Source organism: Dasypus novemcinctus, chromosome 9, assembly GCF_030445035.2.
Source record: "Dasypus novemcinctus isolate mDasNov1 chromosome 9, mDasNov1.1.hap2, whole genome shotgun sequence".
Lineage (NCBI taxonomy): Eukaryota > Metazoa > Chordata > Mammalia > Cingulata > Dasypodidae > Dasypus > Dasypus novemcinctus.
Window position 1 is genome coordinate 98,132,782 of NC_080681.1, and position 23,233 is coordinate 98,156,014.

The 23,233-nt window shown below is 43.3% G+C and overlaps 1 protein-coding gene, 1 non-coding gene and 1 pseudogene across 2 annotated transcripts in view; 1 reads left to right on the top strand and 2 right to left on the bottom strand.

Moving 5' to 3' along the window:
• OSCP1 (organic solute carrier partner 1) overlaps positions 1-22,842 on the top strand; it is a 47,852-nt gene extending 25,010 nt beyond the window's left edge. Inside the window, exons 3-10 of the mRNA XM_058303868.1 lie at positions 1,761-1,928; positions 2,913-2,993; positions 18,385-18,488; positions 18,924-19,052; positions 19,561-19,630; positions 21,174-21,313; positions 22,184-22,247; positions 22,496-22,842. Coding sequence (XP_058159851.1) covers positions 1,761-1,928; positions 2,913-2,993; positions 18,385-18,488; positions 18,924-19,052; positions 19,561-19,630; positions 21,174-21,313; positions 22,184-22,247; positions 22,496-22,612 — 873 coding nt within the window. The 3' untranslated portion in view covers positions 22,613-22,842. The remainder of the gene's footprint in view (positions 1-1,760; positions 1,929-2,912; positions 2,994-18,384; positions 18,489-18,923; positions 19,053-19,560; positions 19,631-21,173; positions 21,314-22,183; positions 22,248-22,495) is intronic.
• On the bottom strand, positions 4,785-4,891 carry LOC111758826 (U6 spliceosomal RNA). The gene has a single exon (XR_002792980.1). It is a non-coding gene; the product is annotated as a U6 spliceosomal RNA (small nuclear RNA).
• LOC139439583 (bisphosphoglycerate mutase pseudogene) lies at positions 13,123-13,918 on the bottom strand (annotated as a pseudogene).
• Positions 22,843-23,233: the final 391 nt, after the last annotated feature.

A 23,233-nucleotide genomic window follows, 5' to 3' on the forward strand; every position in this document is an offset into this window, starting at 1 on the left:
TTGTCTTTCAACCCATCAATTTGATTTTGGAAATTTGTGTGCATCTTGTTAAATTAGTTGTCTTAAATCCTCTGTCTCTTCTGGGGCTTTGATATATTCCTTTTTTGGGGGGTGGGGCCATGTCATCCATTTCCTTAGTATGGCTCATAATATTTTGCTGATGTCTAAGCATCTGATTAGGATGGTGGGTTTACTCAGATGCTCAGCTTCTCTCTTTCATGGGGATTTAGTGGTGGGAGGCTGTGTGTTACTGCTGTTCTTTGCTTCTTGGTTCAACCTGGGTCTTTAGGATTGTCCCTGTTAGTTGCTCAAAACTGGCTCTGCAACCCAGTAATTGGTTGCAGACTTGTTTTCTCGGGCCTTGGGGAGGGAGGCTATGAAGACCAGAAAAAGCCTCACTTATTTCTAATTTCCTCATGCGCACTTCCTTGGTCCACCAGCAGATGGCGGGCTTTGACATCCCTCTCAGTTCAGTGCCTAGTCGGTGTGTGTTGGCGGCAACAGAGATGGATCAATATGCTGTAGGTTCCTGCCTAGAGACCAAGAACCTTTTAATTCAAACTTTCTCAGAGACAGTTCTCCCGAGTTCACTGGTAGCCTCCTCCTGTTTTGGGGTAGGAAATATTTTCACTCCCCTCTTCATCCTCAACAATCAGTTCTTGTGAGTAGAAGGGGAGATTGAAAGGGTGGGATCTCTTTAGTCCTGAATATCTTTAGTCTGGAGCTGGTTCCCAAGGCAAACAATGGTGCGGCCCCACCAGCCCTTCAACACAGCATACCAAATTTGTGGGTCAAAAGATGAGTCAGGCTAAGCAGACTTGGCCCAAAGGATAGGGTGTCCATCTACCACATGGGAGCTGCGCGGTTCAAGCCCCGGGCCTCCTTGACCCGTGTGGAGCTGGCCCATGCGCAGTGCTGATGCACACAAGGAGTGCCATGCCACGCAGGGGTGTCCCCCGCATAGGGGAACCCCACACGCAAGTAGTGCGCCCTGTAAGGAGAACCACCCAGAGCGAAAGGAAGTGCAGCCTGCCCAGGAATGGCGCCGCACACATGGAGAACTGACACAACAAGATGATGCAACAAAAAGAAACAGATTCCCGGCGCCACTGATAGGGATAGAAGCGGTCACAGAAGAACACACAGTGAATGGACACAGAGAGCAGACAACTGGGAGAGGAGGAAGAGGGGGAAAAGAGAAATAAATAAAAAATAAATCTTAAAAAAAAAAAAAAGATGAGTCATCCCTAGGCTGTGTCCTTCTTTCTCCCCTTTCCTGGGAAGGTGGATCCCTGGGTTCCCCCTTGTCTTTAGCTGCTGACCCAGAGGCCTGGTTAGTCAAAAGTGTCTTTAGTGTGGAGAAGGGTGGCAGCAATAGCAGCTGCCACTTTTAACTCACAATTTTGCTGTTGTAATTCTTTTCCTTTGTCCGTCTCTCTTCTGGGCTAGTGTCCAGGCTTCCCCTGGTGTCCTAAACCCTAGAAGATTTTTTTCCAGGCTGTTTTTGCCTATCCTCTAGCTATTTTTCTGGGTGAGAAGAGAGTCCTATGTCTTTCTAGTCTGACATCTTCCCAGAAGTCCTCTCTCCTAATTATTAATATCACCCCCTTTTACTCTCAAAAGTGTCTTGGTTTGGATGATAAACTGATATGGCCACTCAGTCCAGAACTGGTTTTCTATAAATGTTTGACTCATTGTTGAGAGTTTCTGACATCTGCTCTTATGGTCCTATTTATTTTGTTTGTGGTATGGATTTTCAGCTCTATGACCTGATGACTATGGCTTTCAAATATCAAGTATTGCTGTGTCCCCGCCCCAAGGATGTGTTGCTGGTCACTTTCAATCATCTAGATACCATCAAGGAATTCATCCGAGACTCCCCAACCATCCTGCACCAAGTGGATGAGACTTTCCGGCTGCTGACTGAAGTAAGAGTATCCTCATTAATCTCCTCTCAGCTCCAACACTGTTCTCCTTCCTCTGCTAAGAATAGGCAGGGTCCATGATGGCAAGGACAGGCCGAGGAATGGCAAAGCCTGCCCTTCTCCCAGAAAATTGAAAACTTCTACAAGTATCCATTTTGACTGTGCGTTAGCTGTTATCATGCCCTCTTACTGTGGCCTTCAAAACTGGGAAAGCAACAATATGGGGCATAGCCATTTTTACCTTACTTTTCTGAACTGGGAGTTCTAGAATTGGATGTTCAATTCGGTCTTGGGGAAGCAGCTCTCTGGGTCTGTGGGGAAAAGGGAGAGATGCAGCGTACCCCTGCTCAGGTGTGGCCAATAGGGTTTGTCCCTCTGGTGAGGGTGCAGTGCTGGCTCTTCTGTTGCCCCACTTGCCCCAGCAACTGGGTCCTCTCCTGGCTTAATCTGGCCTCTATCCTGAGCGCCTGCCCAGCACCACCTATTTGTGCTCCTCAACTCACGTCTTTTTTTTTTTTTTAAGATTTTTTTTTTAATTTCTCTCCCCTTCCCCACACCCTGCCCCCCCCCAGTTGTCTACTCTCTGTGTCCATTCACTGTGTGTTCTTCTGTGTCCGCTTGCATTCTTATCAGCAAGACAGGGAATCTGTGTTTCTTTTTGTTGCATCATCTTGCTGTGTCAGCTCTTCATGTGTGCAGTGCCATTCCTGGGCAGGCTGCACTTTCTTTCGCGCTGGGCAGCTCTCCTTACAGGGCGCGCTCCTTGTGCGTGGTGCTCCCCTACACGGGGGACACCCCTGCATAGCACAGCACTCTTTGCGTGCATCAGCACTGCATGTGGGCCAGCTCACCACACGGGGCAGGAGACCCTGGGTTTGAACCTTGGACCTCCCATGTGGTAGGCTGATGCCCTATCCGTTGGGCCAAATCTGCTTCCCTCAACTCACTTCTGAAAGTGAAGTGCTTCTTTCTGTTCTGCCTTTACAGACATATGGGGGTCTCTCTGCTGGGGAGTTCCAGCTGATCCGGCAGATGCTCCTCAGCTTCTTCCAGGACCTGCACATCCGAGTACGTGAGTGGGCAGCCACCAGAACCCCCTGCAACATAGTAGAGAAATGGTGCAAGCTGTTCAGGGCAGACAGGGGCTGACATTTTGCCCAGTTGGCAATGTCTTCACTTGTTGACTCCATGATGATAAACTTTTGGATAACAAACCTCAGTTTTCACATGGACCAGGGAAGATGATGGCTACCTCATTCCCTCCCAGTCACCTTATGTGTTTCTTTGAATTGTGGTTACTGCCCTTGCTTCTCTAGAGAAAATGTGCTCTCAGGCCACCGCCTGATCTCAATTCCATAACCTTGACATCTCCAGTATCTGACACTGTCAGGAGACTGCCATCCTGCTCCATGGGAAACTCTCTCCTTTCCTAAACTTCCATGGCTCCAGACCATCCTGGCCTTCCCTATGCCTTTCACTCTTTCTTGTCCCTCCTCCTGTCCCCAAACTTTCCTCCTTCTGTCTCCACGCCATCCCCTGCTCTTTATGGATCTCTTTCCTACCCCCTTTAGCTACCAACTCCTCACCTTTGACTCCTGAGTCCATCCTCTACCCCTCCCTTGCCCCACTTGGCCTATTGCTGAAACTCTCCACAAGGATGCCCACCAGTGCCTAACACGTCATACTGGGAGCCAAACCAGTCTCCCCAGTTCAAGTTCTGCCTTGGACTTCCAAATTTCTGTGTCAAGCATCACCACAGCCAGGCTCACCTTACTCAGAACAGAGCGGCACCTTTGACTCCCCTCTCTGGTCTGTCTTCTCAGTACCATGCCCTCCTTTCCTGCTGCCACCAACCTGGCTCAGGTCCTCACACTTCTCACTGGCTCTGCCCTCCTCACTGATCCTCTCACCTCCTGTCATGCCTATTCTGGGCAATTCTACATGCTAACTTTTTCAAAAATTGTGGTAACATATATGCAATAAAAAACTTCCCAGTTTAATGACTTTCAAGCAAACAATTCAGTGACATTAATTACATTCACAATTTTGTGCTCCTATCACCACCATCCGTTAGAACTTATCTTTCACTACAAACAGAAACTCTGCACCTATTAAGCATTAACTCCCCATTCTCTGTCCCCATCCCTGCCCTGTCTCCATGAATTCTAGTTATTTCATTTAAGTGAAGACATGGAATACCATCCTTTCATGTCTGGCTTATCTCACTCAGCATGATGTCTTCAAGGTTCATCCACGTTAGAGCTTATAACAGAACTTCATTCCATTGGATGTATATATACCACGTATTTTTTATGCGTTCTCCTGCCTGTGAACACTTGGGTTCCTTCCACCTTTAGGCTTTTGTGAATAATGCTGTGACAAACATTGGTATACAAATATCTGTTCGAGTCCCAGCTTTCAATTCTTTTGGGTAAATACCTAGAAGAGGGATTGCCAAGTCATTTGGTATTCTATGTTTAACCTTTTGAGGAGCCACCAAACTGTTTTCCATAGAGGCTACACCATTTTACATTCCCACCAACAAGGTACAAGGATTCCTCTTTCTCTATATCCTTGTCAACACTTGTTATTTTTCATGTTTTGTAATCATAGGCATTCTGGTGGGTATGAAATTGTGTCTCATTGTGGTTTTGATTTGCATTTCCCTAATGACTAATGATATTGCCCATCTTTTCATGTGCAATTGGCCATTTGTATATCTTCTCTGGAGAAATATCTACTTAAATCTTTTTTTTCCTCAAAGAATTGGTGATTTTATTGGTTTGGGTTGGGGAAGGCTTGGGATGGGTATAAGGGTATGACTTAGTGCTTACCAAATTATGGATGACATTGGTCAGGAAAAACATGGAAAGCTTCACAAATTTACATGTCATCCTTGAGCAAGGGTTGTGCTAACCTTCTCTATATCATTCCAATTTTAATGTATGTGCTACCAAAGCAAGCACTTTACTTAAGTCTTTTGCCCATTTTTTAATTGGGTAGTTTGTCTTTGTTTGTTGATTTATAGGAATTCTTTACTATATTCTGTATATTAAACCCTTATCAAATATATGGTTTCCAAATATTTTCTCCCATTGTATGGTTGTCTTGTCATCTTCTTGATAATGTCTTTTGATGAACAAAAGTTTTTAATTTTGAGGAAGTCCAATTTATTTGTTTTTTTCTTCTGTAGCATGTGCTTCTGGGGGTAAAGTCTAAAAATACATTGTCTAATACAAAGGTGCTGAGATATTTCCCTGTTTTCTTCTAAGAGTCTTATAGTTTCAGTTCTTATATTTATGTAATTGATCCGTTTTGAGTTAATTTTTATATATGGTTTAAGGTGGGGGTTCACTTTCTTTCTTTTTCTTATGGATATCCAGTTTTCCTAGCACCATTTGTTGAAGAGACTATTCTTTCCCCATAGAGTAGACTTGGCACCCTTGTCAAGAAACAACTGTACTCTGTTTCTGTCTTTGAGCCTAAGAAGATGGCAGAGGAAAGTGATTGAGAGAAGATGGGCCCAGTATCCTGGTTAGAACTCTCTGAAATCCCCACATAACTAATAAGATATTGATTCTGTAAGAAATAAACTTAATTAGAATTTTGAAGATACATGGTCCCACTAAAAGGATAAAGAAGATGGAAGTAGGCAGGCCCAAAAAGGGGACCAGCCACGACATACTAGACCACACTAGAAAGGCCAGGCTCCTTCAGGGCTGCATCCTTACAAAGCTGATAGGAAACAGCATTCTTCCTTGAGTTCTTCTATGCTGTTGGTTAAGTCTGAGGAGAGCCTGCTGGGTGTGCTATAAATTGCCAGCCCCAGTTCCCATAGCAGTGGTTATGCTTAGGATAGGCACTGCCCTAGACATAAACTCACATAGACAGTCATATAGCAAGCAAAATAAAATTAGTACTTGTATTAGTCAGCCAGAAGGGGTGCTGATGCAAAGTACCAGAAATCTGTTGGCTTTTATAAAGGGTATTTATTTGGAGTAAAAGCTTACCATTTCAAGGCCCTAAAGAGTCCGACTCAAGGGAACTTCCTTACAAAAATCTTTTGCCACGTATTGGAGCAAGATGGTGGGCAACATCTGCGAGGGTTCAGCCTTCCTCTTCCTCTTAAGGCTCCATGGGTCCAGGTTCTTCCATCTCAGCTGTAGGCTGGCAAAGGGTTCATCTCTCTTCCTGGGGTTCATTTCTTTCTGGGCTCAGATGCTCTGTTCTCATCACAAGATTAGCTGCAAACTATCAGGCAAATGGCTTCTCTCTCTTCCCAGGGCCTCTGCCATGTCTATGGAGCTGTCTCTCTTCTTCCATGTATCTTCTCTGTTTATCTACTTCTGTGTCTCCTTGATTTAGTGTCCATTTGTATAACCCACAAAAGGAGCGGGGACTCAAACTGAATTGCCCTAATGACATGGTCAAATCAAAGCCCTTATCTTAACAAAATTTAATCAAAGACATCTCAGCTGAATCTAATACAGTCAAAGGGTATCACCCCCAGAGGAGCAGACCAGTTTACAAACATAATCAATATCTCTTTTTGAAATTCATAAATAATATCAAACTGCCACAGTACTTAAGACAACCCTTCCTTTATCTTATAGGCACATTCATTAACAGCTTAGAAAAAGTTTACCAAGACTTTTAGCATGTTCAGCATCCCTATGCATATGATCTAGAGTAGAAAAAGAGATCATTATAATCATCAATTAAATGTTCTTAAACAAATTGGACCCCTTACCTTGCCCCAAATACATAGTGGAACAAATAGTTGAACCATAAAATATAATGTTTTGTGTGGCTTTTGTAACACAGTAAATTTTTTTTTTTTAGTGTTTAACCTTAAGGTATGAATCCAGTGACAGCTAGCATTCTAATATGCTTAGTTATTTTAATAAGTAATGAAGGAAAGCAGATTTGGCTCAACTTATAGAGTGTCTGCCTACCACATGGGAGGTCCAGCGTTCAAACCCAGGGCCTCCGGACCCATGTGGTGAGCTGGCCCACGTGCAGTGCTGATGTGCACAAGGAGTGCCATGCCACGCAGGGGTGTCCTCCGCATAGGGGAGCCCCACGCACAAGGAATACACCCTGGAAGGAGAGCCACCCCACACAAAAAAAGTGCAGCCTGCCCAGGAGTGGCGCCACACATATGGAGAGCTGATGCAGCAAGATGACGCAACCAAAAGAGATACATATTCCCGGTGCCACTGACAAGAATACAAGTGGACACAGAAGAACACACAGCGGATAGACACTAAGAGCAAACAACTTGGGGCAGGGGGGAAGGGGAGAAAAATAAATTAAAAATAAATCTTTAAAAAATAAATAAATAAAACATCACTTTAATCAGGAAGCGGACATGGCTCAACTGATAGAGGGTCCATCTACCATATGTAGGGTCCAGGGTTCGATCCCCAGGGCCTCCTGACCTGTGTGGTGAGCTGGCCCATGCGCAGTGCTGCTGCACACAAGGAGTGCCATGCCACGAAGGGGCGCCCCCACGTAGGGGTGCCCCACGCACAAGGTGTGTGTCCCACAAGGAGAGCTGCCCCATGTGAAAAAAGCACAGCCCACCCAGGAGTGACACCACACACATGGAGAGCTGACGCAGCAAGATGACACAACAAAAAATAGATGCAGTTTCCCAATGCCACCTGATAATGCAAGCAGATGCAGAAGAACACACAGCAAATGGACACAGAGCAGACAATGGGTGGGGAAGGGGAGAAAATAAAATAAATCTTTAAAAAAAAATCACTTTAAGGCACAAGTCAGTATCTGAGCCCCTTGAGACTTTTAAATAATCTACCTCTTCAGTAAGTTGATATGGATAATTTGATGGGCAAATATCCTCTATTCACTTGCACTATCTCTCTTTATCCCAGTGCATTTTATTGAATTACATGTCCTTAGTCTTAGGAGTCCAAAATCTTGATTGGAAATATTTTAATTCATACACACATAGTATACAGTTGTATGTTAAATGGATAGGAAAGAGAATGATTTATGGAATTAATCTTTAGTATCTTTGATTTTTCTTAATTTTTGTGTTTATCTAGTCTATTTCATAAGGAAAGTCAGCTTTTTTGCCCCTATTTGCATCACATTGCCTTTGAAAATTTAATTATATCCAGAAAGGACATGGAATGCTGTTTTATCTTATGCTCACATTGACAAATGGATTTGTTTTTATATGCACATATAATGTCAAATGCACCCAAATGTCAAATATATATTGGCTTAGATGAGAAAAGAGTAGTTTAAAACACTGGAGAGGGAGAATGATGTGGCTCGGGCAGTTGGGCACCCGCCTCCCACATGGGAGGTCCCAGGTTTGGTTTCTGGTACCTCCAAAAGAAGAAAAACAAGCAACAAGCAGACATCAAGCAAAAATAAAAACAAGCAGAGAGCGGATGTAGCTCAAGCAGTTGGCACCCACCTCTTACATGGGACGCCCTGGGTTCAGTTCCCAGTGTCTCCTAAAGAAGAAACAAGCAAAAACAATGAACAAACAGACAAGGAAGCCATCTCAGGGGATGCGGGGGAATCTTTAAAAAAAAAAGCTGCTGAAAGGATTCTATTATGTTAAAGTCCTTAAACAATATGTTAGGTGTACTTTTACCAGTGTTTCATTTATAGGAAAACCTAATTCCTGTATACTTTGAGATAACTGTAATCTCAAATTCATTTGGGTATATATCAGAAATGATTTTTTTCACAATAAATTGGGACATATAAAAATACAACTTAAAAAAAAGAATCAACCGGTCATTAGATGTGAGGGTTGCTTTCTGAACTCTCAATTCTATTCCATTAATCTATATGTCCTTGTCTACACACCAAAAATTAAAAACACATTTTCGAGCTTCTGAAACATGGGCCTGTCTCTCTTGGACTTGGGCTTTTTCCTTCTCATAATTTAGCAAGCTGAAAAGGAAAAGATGGTATGATATGGTTAAGCAAGCCCAGGCTCTGGACTCACTCTTGGGCCTGAATCCCAGCTGCTGTGCTCGCTCCAGGACCTTGAACAAATTACTAACTTCTCTTGAGCCTTAGTTTCTTTGTCTGCAAAATGGAAATTATAATACCTAATTTAGAACTGGTGGGGAGGACTAACTGAAGTAGCATATGTAATATGTAGGAGCTGCTTGTATATGTACAGTTAGATTGCTCCTAGAAGGAGACACAAGACACTGATCACAGTAGTGGCCTCCTGGGCATAGGAAACTGTAAGGAGAACAGGGATGGGAGAGAAACTGACTTTCCACTATATATCCTTTTGAACCCTTTAAACTTTGCACATGTACATATAAAACATTTTAAAAGTAAATTAAAATCCAAAAAAGAGAAGAAATAGAGTATGTATAGAGCCTGATTGTTATTTCCCTTCCATGTACCATGGAAGACAAATAGTTTTCAGCTCTACTGCCAATTTTGTTTTTAACCCTCATGAATAATTTACTCACCATGGATGGAGCAATAATAGCATCAATATAAATTAAGATCTCTAATAGTCATGATTACAATAAAAAACATGAAAGTACAAGTAAGATTAAGTTTTGCATTAAGCTTTAAAATATTGAAAAGTTTGCATCCTACTGCTGTCGAGGCTGTGCATATTTGGACATTATTTTATGGACTATAGTAATACAAGCAGCCATATGGATTTCTCAATTCTGTCAAGATAAAATCCGTAATAATGAAAAGACTTTCCTAATAAGTCCATAGCATGAGTATTAAAATAGATTAAACCACAAACTATATTAAGCTTTAATTGCTAAATGGACAGGGAATGAAGCATTAGAACATTCATCAAGAGAAATAGGAATCACATATTCTGACAATATTCTGCCACTGGTCTGTAACAGCTGGGCTGCTTTTCCAAGTCTGGGCTTTAATGGTGTTTCTGCTCAGCTGCAATTTGTCATTGCCTTTGAGCCTTTCTCTGTTTTCAAAATAGTTTTGATAGTTTTTTTTTTTTTAAGATTAGTTGCCTAAACCAACTAACTAAAGAAAAACACAGCCCTCATCTAATACTGCTTGCTTATTGTTTAACAAAAGCAAATACAAACTCCTCAGCCTGATAGGCAAAGCTTTCTGTGACAGGTAGTCAAGGCCCCAAACAGTACACTGGGGCCTGGCCAGAGAAGGCACTAAGACCAGTTCCATTTGGAATCTTGAATGAGTCATTTATTTATTTTTTATTTTTTTAAGATTTATCCCCCCCATCCCGTGTTCCCCCTCCCCGTTGTCTGTTCTCTGTGTCCATTCACTGTGTGTTCTTCTGTGTCTGCTTGTATTCTCATTAGGTGGCTCTGGGAACTGATCCTGGGACCTTCTGAAGGGGAAGAGAGGCGATTACTCTCATGCCACCTCAGCTCCCCTGTTCTGCTACATCTTCTTATCTTCTCTCCTCTGTGTCTCTTATTGCATCATCTTACTGCACCAGCTCTCTGCATCAGCTGACACTCCTGTGCAGGGCAGCTTTTCCCACACAAGGCGGCATTCCCACTCAGGGTGGCTCTCCTGCGCAGGGCCACATTCCCACATGGGCCGGCAGTCCATGTGGGCCAGCTCGCCTCATGGGCCAGCTTACCCTCACCAGGAGGCCCTGGGCATCGAACCCTGGACCTCCTGTATGGTAGACGAGGACCCAATTGATTGAGCCACATCTGTTTCCCTTGAACCAGTCATTTACAACCATCTCAATTCCCAGCCCCCTTTGGCTCCCTACAGCTCCTCCAGAGTTGCTTCCTAAAGAGTAAGTCCCTCAGGTCACCCACCCTCTCCTGTACACTTATTCCCAAAAATACATGCTTCCATCATTTCTTCCTGTTCTTTCCATTATTCTACTGTTGGAAAACATCATTCCATCTTAGGCTCTTCATAGAATATTCCCTATATCACCACTCCATTATTTCCTTGTAAATACCTCATTCATGGAAAACTAGCCAGTCTAACAATTATTTATTGAGTGCCTACCATGTGCCAGGCCCTGTTTTGAGATGCATAAGTGAACAGAGCCCCTGCCCTGAAGAGGTTCTGTGCTAGTAGGAAGAGACAGACATGACACATAGGTCATTTTCTTGTACTGATAAATTTTAGGAAGATAGCAATATTAAGTTATAGAGGGCATCTGGGAGGGGCTGTTCCTTTAGACCAGTGCCATCTAATAGAACTTTCTGTGGTGATGGAAATTCTCTGTATCTGCACTCTCCAGCATGCTAGCCACCAGCCACATGTGGCTGTTGAGCACTCGAAATATGATTGATAAGCAGGACTAAGAAATTGAATTTTTTCGTTTTATTTAACTTAACTGATATAAATCTAAATAGCCACACTTGACTTGTGGCTACCCTATTGGACAACACATCTTTATATGATAGAGTTAGAGTCAAGAGCAGCCTTTCTCAGGAGAAACATTTCCAGTGAGGACAAAACTTACGAAGATCTCAGGGAAGGGCATCTGTGCTGAAGGAGCAGCCAGTGCAAAGGCCCTTGGGTGGGAACAAGTATGCTGTGCTCCTAGGACAAAGAAAAAGCCCATGTGGATGGCATGTGCCCTGTAGGCAGGAGTGATGCTCAAATTTAGCAACCTATGCAGCATGGGCACTAACTAATCAGTACAGACGCCAGTTGTGAACAACCCACCAGTTGACTATCAGTCTGAACTTAGGGCATAGTAAGATGTTTAGAGTTTATTCTCAGAGTAAAGAGAAGATTCTGAGCATTTTCAGGTAAGGATTAACATAAATCTAATTTATGTTTTGGAAGGTGAACATTTGGGATACCTCCGGGTAAGACCAACAGGACTTCCTATGAGATTGGATGTAGGGCAAGAGAGAAAGGAAAATGAAGAACAATGACCACATCTTTGGCCTGAGCAACTGGTGATGCCATTTCCTGAGATAGGGGGGGGCTGATAGTATATTTGGGTAGAAAACTTCTTATTTCTATTTTTTTTCACTTTCAGTCACAGAACTCTATTTCAAAATCAATATTAAGTACTCTGAGATTAAACGCATAAAACAAAAACAAAACAAAAGAGAACATAAACCATTTCTGTGGTTATCTATGTGGCCAAAGAGGAATTCTAACAAATGCCAAACAAATGATATCCTTGGACTGGAGACAAGTTAGAAAGTTTTGTTGTTGTTTTTTGGGTTTCTTGGAGGAAACTACTGTGACTTTCCCATTTCATGGTCCTCTGGTTTTTTGTTGCTTTGTTTTGTTTTGTTTAAGATTTATTTTATTTATTGTCTCCCCTTCCCCGCCATTGTCTGCTCTCTGTGTCCAATTCGCTGTGTGTTCTTCTGTGTCCACTTCCATTAAAAGCGGCACCGGGAATCTGTGTCTCTTTTTTGTTGTGTCATCTTGTTGCGTCAGCTCTCCATGTGTGTGGCGCCATTCCTGGACAGGCTGCGCTTTTTTCATGCCGAGCTGCTCTACTTGCAGGTCGCACACCTTGTGCATGGAGCACCCCTATGCGGGGGTGCCCCTGTGTGGCATGGTACTCCTTGCGTGCAGCAGCACTGCACATAGGCCAGCTCACCATATGCGTCAGGAGGCCCTGGGGATCGAACCCTGGACCTCCTATATAGTAGGCGGACACTCTTATCAGTTGAGCCATGTCCACTTCCCTCCTCTGGTTTTAATTCTCAAGGATTCCTTTTCCTAGAGGAAACTGACTAGTAATAAATACTTAAATATGGCATATTATCTAATATCTCTCACTATCATCTAAGAAAAACCACAGAAAATGTAGATGTTCTTAACTACCAAATGAGGTACAATGCACACTTAAGGATTATTTTTTGTTCGTTGCTGTAACCCGAAGATTGGAATAGTGCCTAGCAATGGTGACTCAATGGTTTGCTGAATGATTAACGCCTTAAACTTCACCTCCATTTATTACTTTCCCATCTCAAAAGCTTATGACCTTGATCAAGCCCCAGTGGTTACTAGTTTGCTGACTAATTCAAGCAGGGCTAGCAGGATAACTAATTTATAAGACTTATGACAAAAGTACTCAGGCATCCTAAAATCATTATCTGGACCAAGACAAGTTACCTATACAAACTATCTCACAGCCTACCTCTGGAAAAAGCAAATTTATTTTAAAGATAGAGAAAGCAAGAAATCAGCATCCATAACAAACTGTGTGTCACTCCTTTTGCAGCTATTCTTAGGTAGCATTTGGGAAAAACTTTATTTTCCAGCTTGTTTTCACTTTTCCTTGATCCTCTACTTTCTTAGTGGCTTCTTGGATCGCCTCTAGCTTACCAGGAACTGCTGAGGTCCAGCAGCATGCAGATTTTCATCCAGTTCCAGGAGAATGGGGACACCAGTATGAAGGGTTATGTTAATAATGTCTTCATCTGAGACACCTTCCAGATGTTTCAGGAGGCCCTACTGCTGTTTCCATGAGCAGATATCAGAATGGTTTTGCCACTTAATAATTCAGAAGCAATCCTTTCATTCTAATAAAGAAGGAGTCTCTCCAGAACATCTGTTAAGCTTTTAGATCATGGCAGTTGATCCACAGGCATATCACACTATATCTCCAGTCATTGTAGATGTCATGGTTGTAAGGATGAGACTCATCAATAGGAGGTGGCATCACATTGTAGTTTCTTCTCCAGACCCTCACTTGTTCTTCAGCATGATTCAAAGCCATTTTCTTCCTATTAAGACCAGTTAAGTCTCCATAGTGACACTCATTTAGGTACCAGGAGCTTTCTATGGGAACCATTCCTGATGGAGTTTTTCTAGGATCAGCCAGGCTGTGTAGATGGAGTGATTAAGGATGGATGTGAACATAAAATCAAACTCAAAGTTTAGTGCTTTCAGTTCCTTCCCACAGTTCTGAGCTTCCTCTATTCCTCCACTGTTGAGTTTCTAATCCATCCAGCTACAAAATGGTTCTTCTTATTCTATGCACCCACTCCATGTCTTAACATATTAAATTCATACTTGGACATACTGATGGCTGAGCATCCCTGGCATTTTCAAATGTGTCAGTGTTCAATAACAGCAGTACATCTGCGCAGAGGCCACCAGTAGCAGTAGCAGCAGCTTCCTGGGGCTGCAGGGCAGCCAACACCTAGTAGGACTCATTGAATATTTCTATTTAAGTTTGATTTGCCTGTGAGATATCCAAGTAAAAATATCAAGTAGGCAGTTGAGTATACAAATTGGAAGCTCAGGAGAGAGATCCAGGCTGAAGACATAAATGTGAGAATCATCAGCAAACAGCCTAGAAATGGTATTTAAAGTCTTCAGATCACTTGGTGGAGGTTGATCATTCTCCCTTACCCACAGGCAGGGTGAGAGAAGCAGGGGCAGCATTCTGCCAGCTTCTCCCTCACTTTCAAATCTTTATTCTCCCACCCTCACATACTCAGTCTTCCTCTTTTAGTTACATTTCAAAGTTTGTTTTTTTTCCCTAGATAAATATAGGTTTAGTATAAAGTAGAAAAGAAAATGTTAATGGTTAAATTTCTCATTTGTATTTTATTTTCTTAAATACTTTTTTTAAAATAGTTATTTGTTTAAGAAGATTTAAAAACCATTGCACTTTGGTCAGAAAAATAATAAATATATCTTATAGATGTTAAAAAAAAAAAAGAAAGAAAGAAATGACATCGTAGATAGAGGACACCAACTTGGTAAAGGCACAGAGGCATGGAACTACCTGATATGGTTGGTTGGTTGGTTGGTTGGTTGGTTGGTTGGTTGGTTGGATTGGATGCAAAGGGAGGGCTGTAATCAGTTGAGTATGGCTGGGTTGTGGAGTTCTGGTAGCAACATGGCTAGAGAGAAGAACTAGGGCCAACTGGACATCATCAGGCAGACAACAAAGAACCAGTGAAAGGTTTTAAGCAAGGGCAGGACATTGTCAGGATTTTATAAGATTCTCTTTAGCAGCAGAATGGAGGCTAGATTAAAAGCAGGCAAGCTCTTCTGTTACTTTTACTGAACCTGTGGTTGGTGCTAGGATGGTCCATATTCAGGAGACTTGAATCTCTCAACTGCCCATGTGCCAGCTGGTCCCTGAGCCTCAGCAGAGTGGCAGCTCCTACTCTCTGGTTCATCACTTACCCAGGTCAACTAACAGGGAGGTGAAGATGGACAACCACCACACCAGGGAAGCAAGAGTGCCTACAACTGTAAGCAAAGGAATTGCATCCATCATCCATGTGGAATCTAAGCCCCCTCTTGATCTAGAGGTGGAGTGGACATCACCATCCCAGGGTCCACAGAATGGAGGAATAAAGTATGGACTAGAGTGGACTTACTGATACTCTATTATAAAACTATTATGATGAATAATAGAAGAAATTTTAGCATCGAGGTGGAGAAAGTGGCCACAGTAGTTGCTGAGGGCAGGGAGAGGGTAGAAGAGATGTGATGTGGGGGCATTTTTGGGATTTTGAGTTGCCTTAATGATATTGCAGGGTCAGATGCTGGATCTTAAATCCTGCCATAACCCACTGAATGTACTGGGGGAGAGTGTGAACTACAGGGTAAACTATTATCTGTGTAGTGCAGCAGTGCCCCAAAATGTGTTCACTGAGTGCAATGAGGGTGCCACAATGATGAGGGAGGTTGTTGGTGTGGGAGGAATGGGGGGGTGAGGGGTATACAGCAACCTCTTATATTTTTTTAGTGTAACAGTTTTTTTGTGATGTATATATCTTCAGAAAAATACAATTTACAAAAATGATGTGGTGGGGAGTGGGTTATATGGGAACCTCTTTTTTTTTTAATGTTTTTTAATGTAACATTCCTTGTGGTCTATTAATTTTAAAAATTTAAAAAGCAAAGTTAAAAAAAAGTAGGCAAGGAGGGAGGCAGGGAGACCAATAGGTAGGCTCCTGCTGGGCCAGGTAAGAATTGATAAAGGTCTGACCAGGGAGGACTATTTGGACTGGAGAGGAGGGACCAGATACAAGGAGTGGTCACTAGGTTGATAGGGGTTGGTGACCGAATAGACATGGAAGGTGATGGGTGAGGGGACTCCGATTGCTGACTCAGTGGCCTGCTGGTGTCGTTCAATGAGACTGGGAATGCCAGAGGAGGATCAAGGCTGGAAGATGAATGTTGATCCCTGTTCTGAACAGGCCAAATCTGACAGGGTGGAACCGACAGGTGGGCACATCCAAGGAGCAATGGGATAGATGGGTCAGATGCCCAGGAAGAAGGCTGAGTGGGAGCTTAAGGTCTGGGAGCCGTCAGCACAGAGGTGGGCAGTGAGGTTAGGGGAGTAGTTGAGATCACTTGGGGGAAGAAGGGTGGCATGAGTGATGACAGAGAGGCCCTGGGAGTTCTTGTAGAAAGACCTCAACCTAGGGTAAGAGGGTTCTTGACACAGTCATGAGAAAGAATTCAGGGACTAGGCATATAGAAGCCAGAGAATTTAATGTAAAGCCTAAGTACACGCTCTAGGCGGCGGTGCCTGCTGGGACTGGGGTACTGTTTTATTAAGCCTGGGCTCCTTACTTTCCCCTCCTTGTAAATGAGGCCTTGTAAGCCCCAGGGTTCTCATTGGTCTGCCTTAGGCAGAAGAAGAATTGAAAACTACAGCTTTTTCCTGGCTCCATATTCCTCTGAGTGGGAAGTGTCCAGGGGAGGGTTCTGTGAACCCTGCGATGGTCAGGGGATGGGGGGGCTTTTGTCATCTGGTATCTTCCTGCATCAGGCCTTGGGCGGGTGATTTGCCACTGCAGTTAGGTATTATCTGATGGTAATTTTCTGTTGATCCTCCTCCTGTCTCTCTTCTCCTATCTTTCCCTACCTCAAGAGGACAGGACAAGACACAATACGGAGAGTCACACCCACAGCTGAGGACCAGCAGAGGGGCTGGGCAAGCAGACAGACCCAACAGTTCTGCCCGGAAGAGGGCAGTCTCTGGCCAAACACTGATGCACACAGGACTGGGAAATTTGTACATTTCATATCTACTGTGACATAGTTCACCTTATTAGAATTAGGCAAACAGGATCCAGCACTTCTCTCTCTCACTAAATTTTCTCTCTACATTCCTGAACTCACATCCCTTGGGCACAGAATTCCTAAAGGTCATCCAACCAAATCCTCTGGCCAAACCAGTTTACTCATAAGCCCCCACAAGACCCTGTGCCTGTCCATCTCTGCTTCTGGAGTGTCTCTGCACCCACCTTCTCCCTCCCAGGCCCAGCTCCAAACCCACGTTGCTCCCTGCCCACCCACCTCCCCAGGCCTGTAGTCATTCCCCTCGATGAACTAATATGCTGGGTAGTGGGGCCTGCTTTATAGCGGTAGTTTTTTTTCCATTTTCTGCCTGTATCTTGAGTCCAATTAGACTGTAATAAGAGGAATAGCTACCATTTATTGAGCACTTATTATGTCAGGCTCTGTGATAATTGCTTTTTATACATGATCTGATTTAGTTTGTCACACTCACCCCTTGAGTAGGTGCTATTATTACCCACGATTTACCAAAGATAAAATTGGTGCACAGAACAATTGCATAACTTACCAAAAACCCAGAGCCAGGAAATGGCCCAGCTGAGATATGAGCCCAGCCCATCTAATTGATCAGCATGCCACACTGCCAGCTTACAAATTTTGTTATCACTATATATTTTCACTGCTTTGCTTATTGTTGATTATTTCACAAATATATAAACTTGTGGAGTATCAGAGTTGGAAAGGACCCCCAGTTAAACTAACTCATTTTATAGATGAGGAAGTAAGTCCCAGTCAGAGTAACTAACCTCCACAGTCTTTATGGGATTTAACCTGCGAATGATCAAAACGTCAACATAGAGAATAAAAACAGGGAGGAGAAATAAGCAGAAAGTGGTATTTTCTGTCATAAAAAAGACTTTCGAACTCTAAAACCAACTGGATCCCCCTGTTCCAACCCACCTTTCTCATGAGCCCAGCACGGGGCCGAGAACTCAGCTCCCCAGCCAGGAGCACACAGGCTTAGAATCCCCAGCTGTGCCATTAGGGACTGACTGAACTTGAGGAAGTGTCATGACTTCTGAGCTGCAGATTCCTCATTCATGAAATGGAGACAGTGAGGTTTGTGTAGTTCAAGCCTAGCAGTTGCATGGCAAGTTAGCAGGGAACCAAGAGGGATTGGAGTCGACCTTGGTTTTGATTCCTGGTCCTGCCTCTTATTGTTCACTTTGGGTCATTCTCTGTCCCTCAGTTTCCCCACCTTTAAAATGGAGGTAATTCAGCTCACCTGGAAGGTTAGCTGTGCTGCTCGAAAGAAATTCTGTTTGTGAAACACTGTAACTGCACAGGTGGTATTTACAATGAGTTTTTCCTTCTTGATATTGTTATAAACTCATTGGGTAACATTCCCCAGCCATTACATACTGTCCATCCTCAGAATGCCATGTCTATGAAAATATGCCAAAAAAAAATGATAGTAACTGTACTTGTTTTCCAGGTGTCCATATTTCTAAAGGACAGAGTTCAGAATTCTAATGGTCGCTTTGTGTTGCCAGTGTCTGGGCCGGTTCCCTGGGGAACTGAAGTTCCTGGACTCATCAGGTGAATTCTCAGTAATGCTTGTTAGACCAACATCTGGGGTGCCAGGAACCCAATGTGTAGGCCATCAGGCTCTGCTCACTTGGGCCTTCCCTTTCCTCAGTAAAGCATGGTGGTTAAGAAGTCAGATTCCAACCCCGACTCTGCCACTTAACACTTTCAGCACAGCACCCCAGCCCTCCGGGATTGAGTTCTTCAGCTGTTAAATGGTTACCATGAAGATGAGTTAGATAATAGCACTTGTCACCTAAGTGTGCTCAATATCTATTACTTATTGTTATTAAATTATTTTTATTACCATAACCATGTGCTTCTAGCAATCATCTTTATCTTGAGGGAGTTCATGAATTCCTTTTTCCTGTGATACAAAGAGCAAAGAAACCCTCAGGACTACCCAAACTTGAAGAACATTCCATCATGTCATACTTTGTATTGTAGAATATTCAACAACAAAGGTGAAGAAGTGAAGAAGGTAAACTTCAAGCACAGTGGAAACTATGTCACTGCACCAAAAGAAGGGTCTTTTGAACTTTATGGCGACCGATTCCTAAAGCTGGGAACCAATATGTAAGCAAATTCTCCCTCCCTGAATGAATTCAAGTCTAAGGGAGGTCATTTCATTTAAAAACCAGCTTGACATCTGCTATGAAAATCCCTGCTGACAAGCTGAGTAATTTCCCCCAGGATACAATGCATGCAGAGTCCTGGCATTTCCAAAGGGCACCCAAAAACTCCAAACATAAGGTGACTAGGCAGGCTAAAAAGATACATAATTTTAAATAGCTATGGAAGAGAACTAACCAAAAGTTTGTTTGCAATGGGAAATCCAGAAAGGCTTGGCCTTCATGTAATGTTTACATATTTTTTTAGTAATACACATTACAAGAGTCATTTCCACACAGCATCACCAAGCATTTTTCTTTGGTAAAAAATAAAGTTTAAGTGGTTGACACCCATATCCTTTCTGGATGCTAATTTGTATCCCAAAATTAAAACTACTAGCTGCATTTATGCATTAGAAGGAAGTTGGTGTAAAGGGGTTGGGTAACATTTCACCTTTTTCTGTTGACACCAGGTATAGTGTAAATCGGCCAGTGGAAACACATATGTCTGGAGCATCAAAGAATTTGACTTCACGGACAGAGGTGAACTTCTGCCTCCCTTACTTATCTTCAGAGTTTATTTCTAGATACAAAAATCTGGAGAGGGAGGGAGGAGGGAACTGTTTAGATTTCAAAGCTAGCCAACATTTCCCTCGTTGTTTGCAATCTTGATTCAGCCTTACAAGTACATAGGTTTTTAATTGTAGTTTCTCATGGAGACTTGTAGTGATCTGACTAATTAGGTAATTTTAGGTTTGGCTCAACAACCATAATTAAACAGGAACCACACACCAGGACATGTGAAATAGCATTGTTCCCGTGCCATTAGGTCTGTGGTTGCTGATTCCAGCACTTGTGTGTATTCTGATCATTATAACATCCCTTTTTAATGCTTTCCTGTATAGTGATGTGCTAGCTAAGTTAGAAATGGAGTTTTGGGTTCTCTGAATTCCATCTTTACAACTTTTCAATTAACTAGCTACTAGCTAGCTATAGAACAAATCATGAGTTATTGGTTATTTGGCCAATGTTTACTGAACTGCACCTATGGACTGGGTACCCAGGAACACAGAGCTGACTTGGATGTGGCTCCACCCTGAAGGGCCTCTTACCCTAGGAAAGAGAGAGGTGGAAACAAATAACTATAAGATGGCGTAGGAAGAGCTAGCTAGGTATTCTCTGCAAAGTACTGGCCCAGAAGGCATGTTCCCTCCAGTGGGATGGGGGACAGAGGATGAGGGTCAGAGGAGATGGCACTCAAGCGGGGCTCTAAAGAGTAGGTAAGATACTGAATAGCAGAGAAGGAGAAATGGGTATGTAGGTCAAGGTGACAGCATGAGCAACGGCACAGAGGGGCAAAAGCAGGGAGGTAGCATCTGTCCCACGTGGCCAGGTCATAAAGGAACTGAGGCAGGTGGCCCGAGATCTGACTAGGCAGGGACTTTAGAACCTGATTAGGAAGGCCCTTAAGCAATTTGGATTTTGTTCTTTAAGCAGGAGGCAGGGGAGTTTGTTGCAAGTAAGGAAGGAATGAGACCAGCACTAAATTTAGCTAACTCTCACAAGCAGGGTAATGGGAAAGGCAGAGCAGGGGAAGATATAGGCTGGAGGTAGATTGGGGAGGCTGAAGTCCGGAGCCAGGACTGAGAGGAGGGAACGGACTTGAGGGTGTGTTCATGACTATCACCACCTGAGGGCAGTGTCGGAGCTCCTACGGAATGAGTGCCCTGGCACCTAGAGCCTTGACTGGCTACTTGTAAATGCTGAGGGAACTGGGTTAACTCTGAAGAGGAAGCACTGTCCTTCAAGGAGGAAGGTTTGAGGAGAAGCAAGGATCCCTGGGGCTCCCACTCATCTTGAAAGTGCAAAAGTCGCTGGTTTGCTGGCTGTGTCCCTCTGCTTCTGACCTGGATTATTTTTCTTTTGGTTAACCCTGTTCTGTGCACTTTATTTGGACCCAGTAATCCCCAGAAATAAACAGTTATTGTTTTATCTTGTTTTAGAATGCCACCCTGGAACTCTGGGGTCTTTAGCAGGAAATGTGATCACTTTCATTTGGCTAAAAATGATGAAATTGTCTCCGCAGGAAAGCATGGCTCCAAACCCTCTTGCTAAAGAAGAGCTGAATTTCTTGGCCAGGCTTATGGGAGGAATCGAGATTAAGAAACCCGTAGGTCCTGAGCCAGGATTCCGGTTGAATCTTTTTACCACAGATGAAGAAGAGGAGTATGTTTTGGACCTATTTCTTTAAAGCCATCTGTAAAAATCCTAAACATGATAAGAGCCAAAAAATGATCATCATAAACATGTATGAATTCAATAACCTAGTTAAAGTAGAACAACCAGGATTAAATTGCCTAAACCTTTGGATTCATTCAAAAGGGTGTTCTAATTTTTTTACTTAGCAGAGCAGAACTGAACAAGAAGTGTTGAAAGCCAAGGTGCTCATATTAAGAAAAGTCTGTTAGAAGCCAGAGAGGGAGGTGGAAATTTGATGACATTGGGATTAGACGTTCTTACCCAAAACCAATAGCTGTAGTAATATACTGTGCTTTTCAATTTACAAAGCATGTATTTATCTCATGTGATCCTCTTCACAACCATTTGGGGTGGGGGTTGTCTTCTATTTCCCTATCTATTGAGGTAACTTTTTGAGTGTTTCTGGGTGGTGGGTAGTGTAATAGGTGCTGGGCATACAAAGTTGTAGTGTAAGACCTAGAGCCTTTCCTCAGGAAGCTCCCAGCTGAGTGGGAGAATGGAGAACGTGTGCATAAGTTACTTCAATTAGAGCCAAAAATGTTCTTGTTGAAGACAGAGTGGCTGACTTTGCACAGGCAGACTGGAAGAGTTGGTGTTTAAGCTGGGTTGTGGTATTTGCCAAGCAGAGAAAGGGGAGAAGCATCCTTTGGCATAGTTTAGTATGTGCAAAAGCACAAAGACATAGAAGAACTTGACTTTCTGGAATGGAGCGGATGGACCTTGGTTAGGGTTGGGTGGAAATGACAGGAAAAATAGGTTGCCAAATTATCAAGAGCCAGTTTGCCACACAGAAAAAACCTTAGCCTTTAACCCATTTTTTTTTCTGATCTCATTCAGACAGGCAGCATTAACCAGGCCAGAAGAGTTATCCTATGAAGTGATTAACATACAAGCTACCCAGGTATGTGGAGGGGCTTGCACAGGGTCAAATCTTATTCTCTTCTTCATCTTGTAATAACCTTGAACTTCAGAGACCCTACCCGCTTCTTTCTAATCAGTTTGTACCCATCGTCCCTATCCTGACAAACCAGTGAGGAACTAAAATGCATCACAGTGGTACATCATGTAAAATTAAATTCCTACTGCACCAAGAGATGTTTGTGCTAGCACATCCTCTGCATTCCCCTTCACCTCTCATTTCTTTAACAGGACCAGCAGAGAAAGGAAGAGCTGGCTCGGATCATGGGGGAGTTTGAGGTCACAGACCAGCCAAGACGGAGCGCCAGCAAGGGGGATGATTTGCTCGCCATGATGGATGAGTTATAGCTCTGCCGACCAGGCACCCCTCCCACACCACAGGAGAGGCCTCTTGAAGGGGACCCTGGGGATGGCCCCAGCGTCCCAAATGATGCTGCTAGTTTTCTACTGGGTGAAATCATTACCTCTTGTTCCTGCTTCTGTTGTAACTAAATGTGCAAGGCTCCCTCAAGAGGTGCACCCTCTAGAAGGCACACACATATATTTTTAGCAAAATATATTCTGTCTTTTAAATTGGACCTTTTCCATTTTCTTTCTAATTCTGTGGCAACCATCCAAAGCATCATGGGCTGTGGGCTTGAGCCCCAGAGTTGGAAAGGGGACAGTCCTTTTGCCCCTTTCATGTTGGCTATGGGGATCTCCATCTCACAGATGCCTGTGAATCATAACAAAGACTTCATAGCTTTCTGGGATGTATTCTGCCTTGTAGTTGCATTTGAAATAGGTAGAAAAGGCAGTTGAATAACAGTTGGGACCCAGTTTTGACAACCTTCCTTTCCCTATAACCTCAGAGGCAGAGTGAGCAAGGCTGTGACAGGGAACACTTAGCTGGACCCCGAGCGGTGGCATGTGGGTATCTGTAGTTCTCTGCACCTCTCTCTCCATGTGAATGTGGGTTTATTCCATATG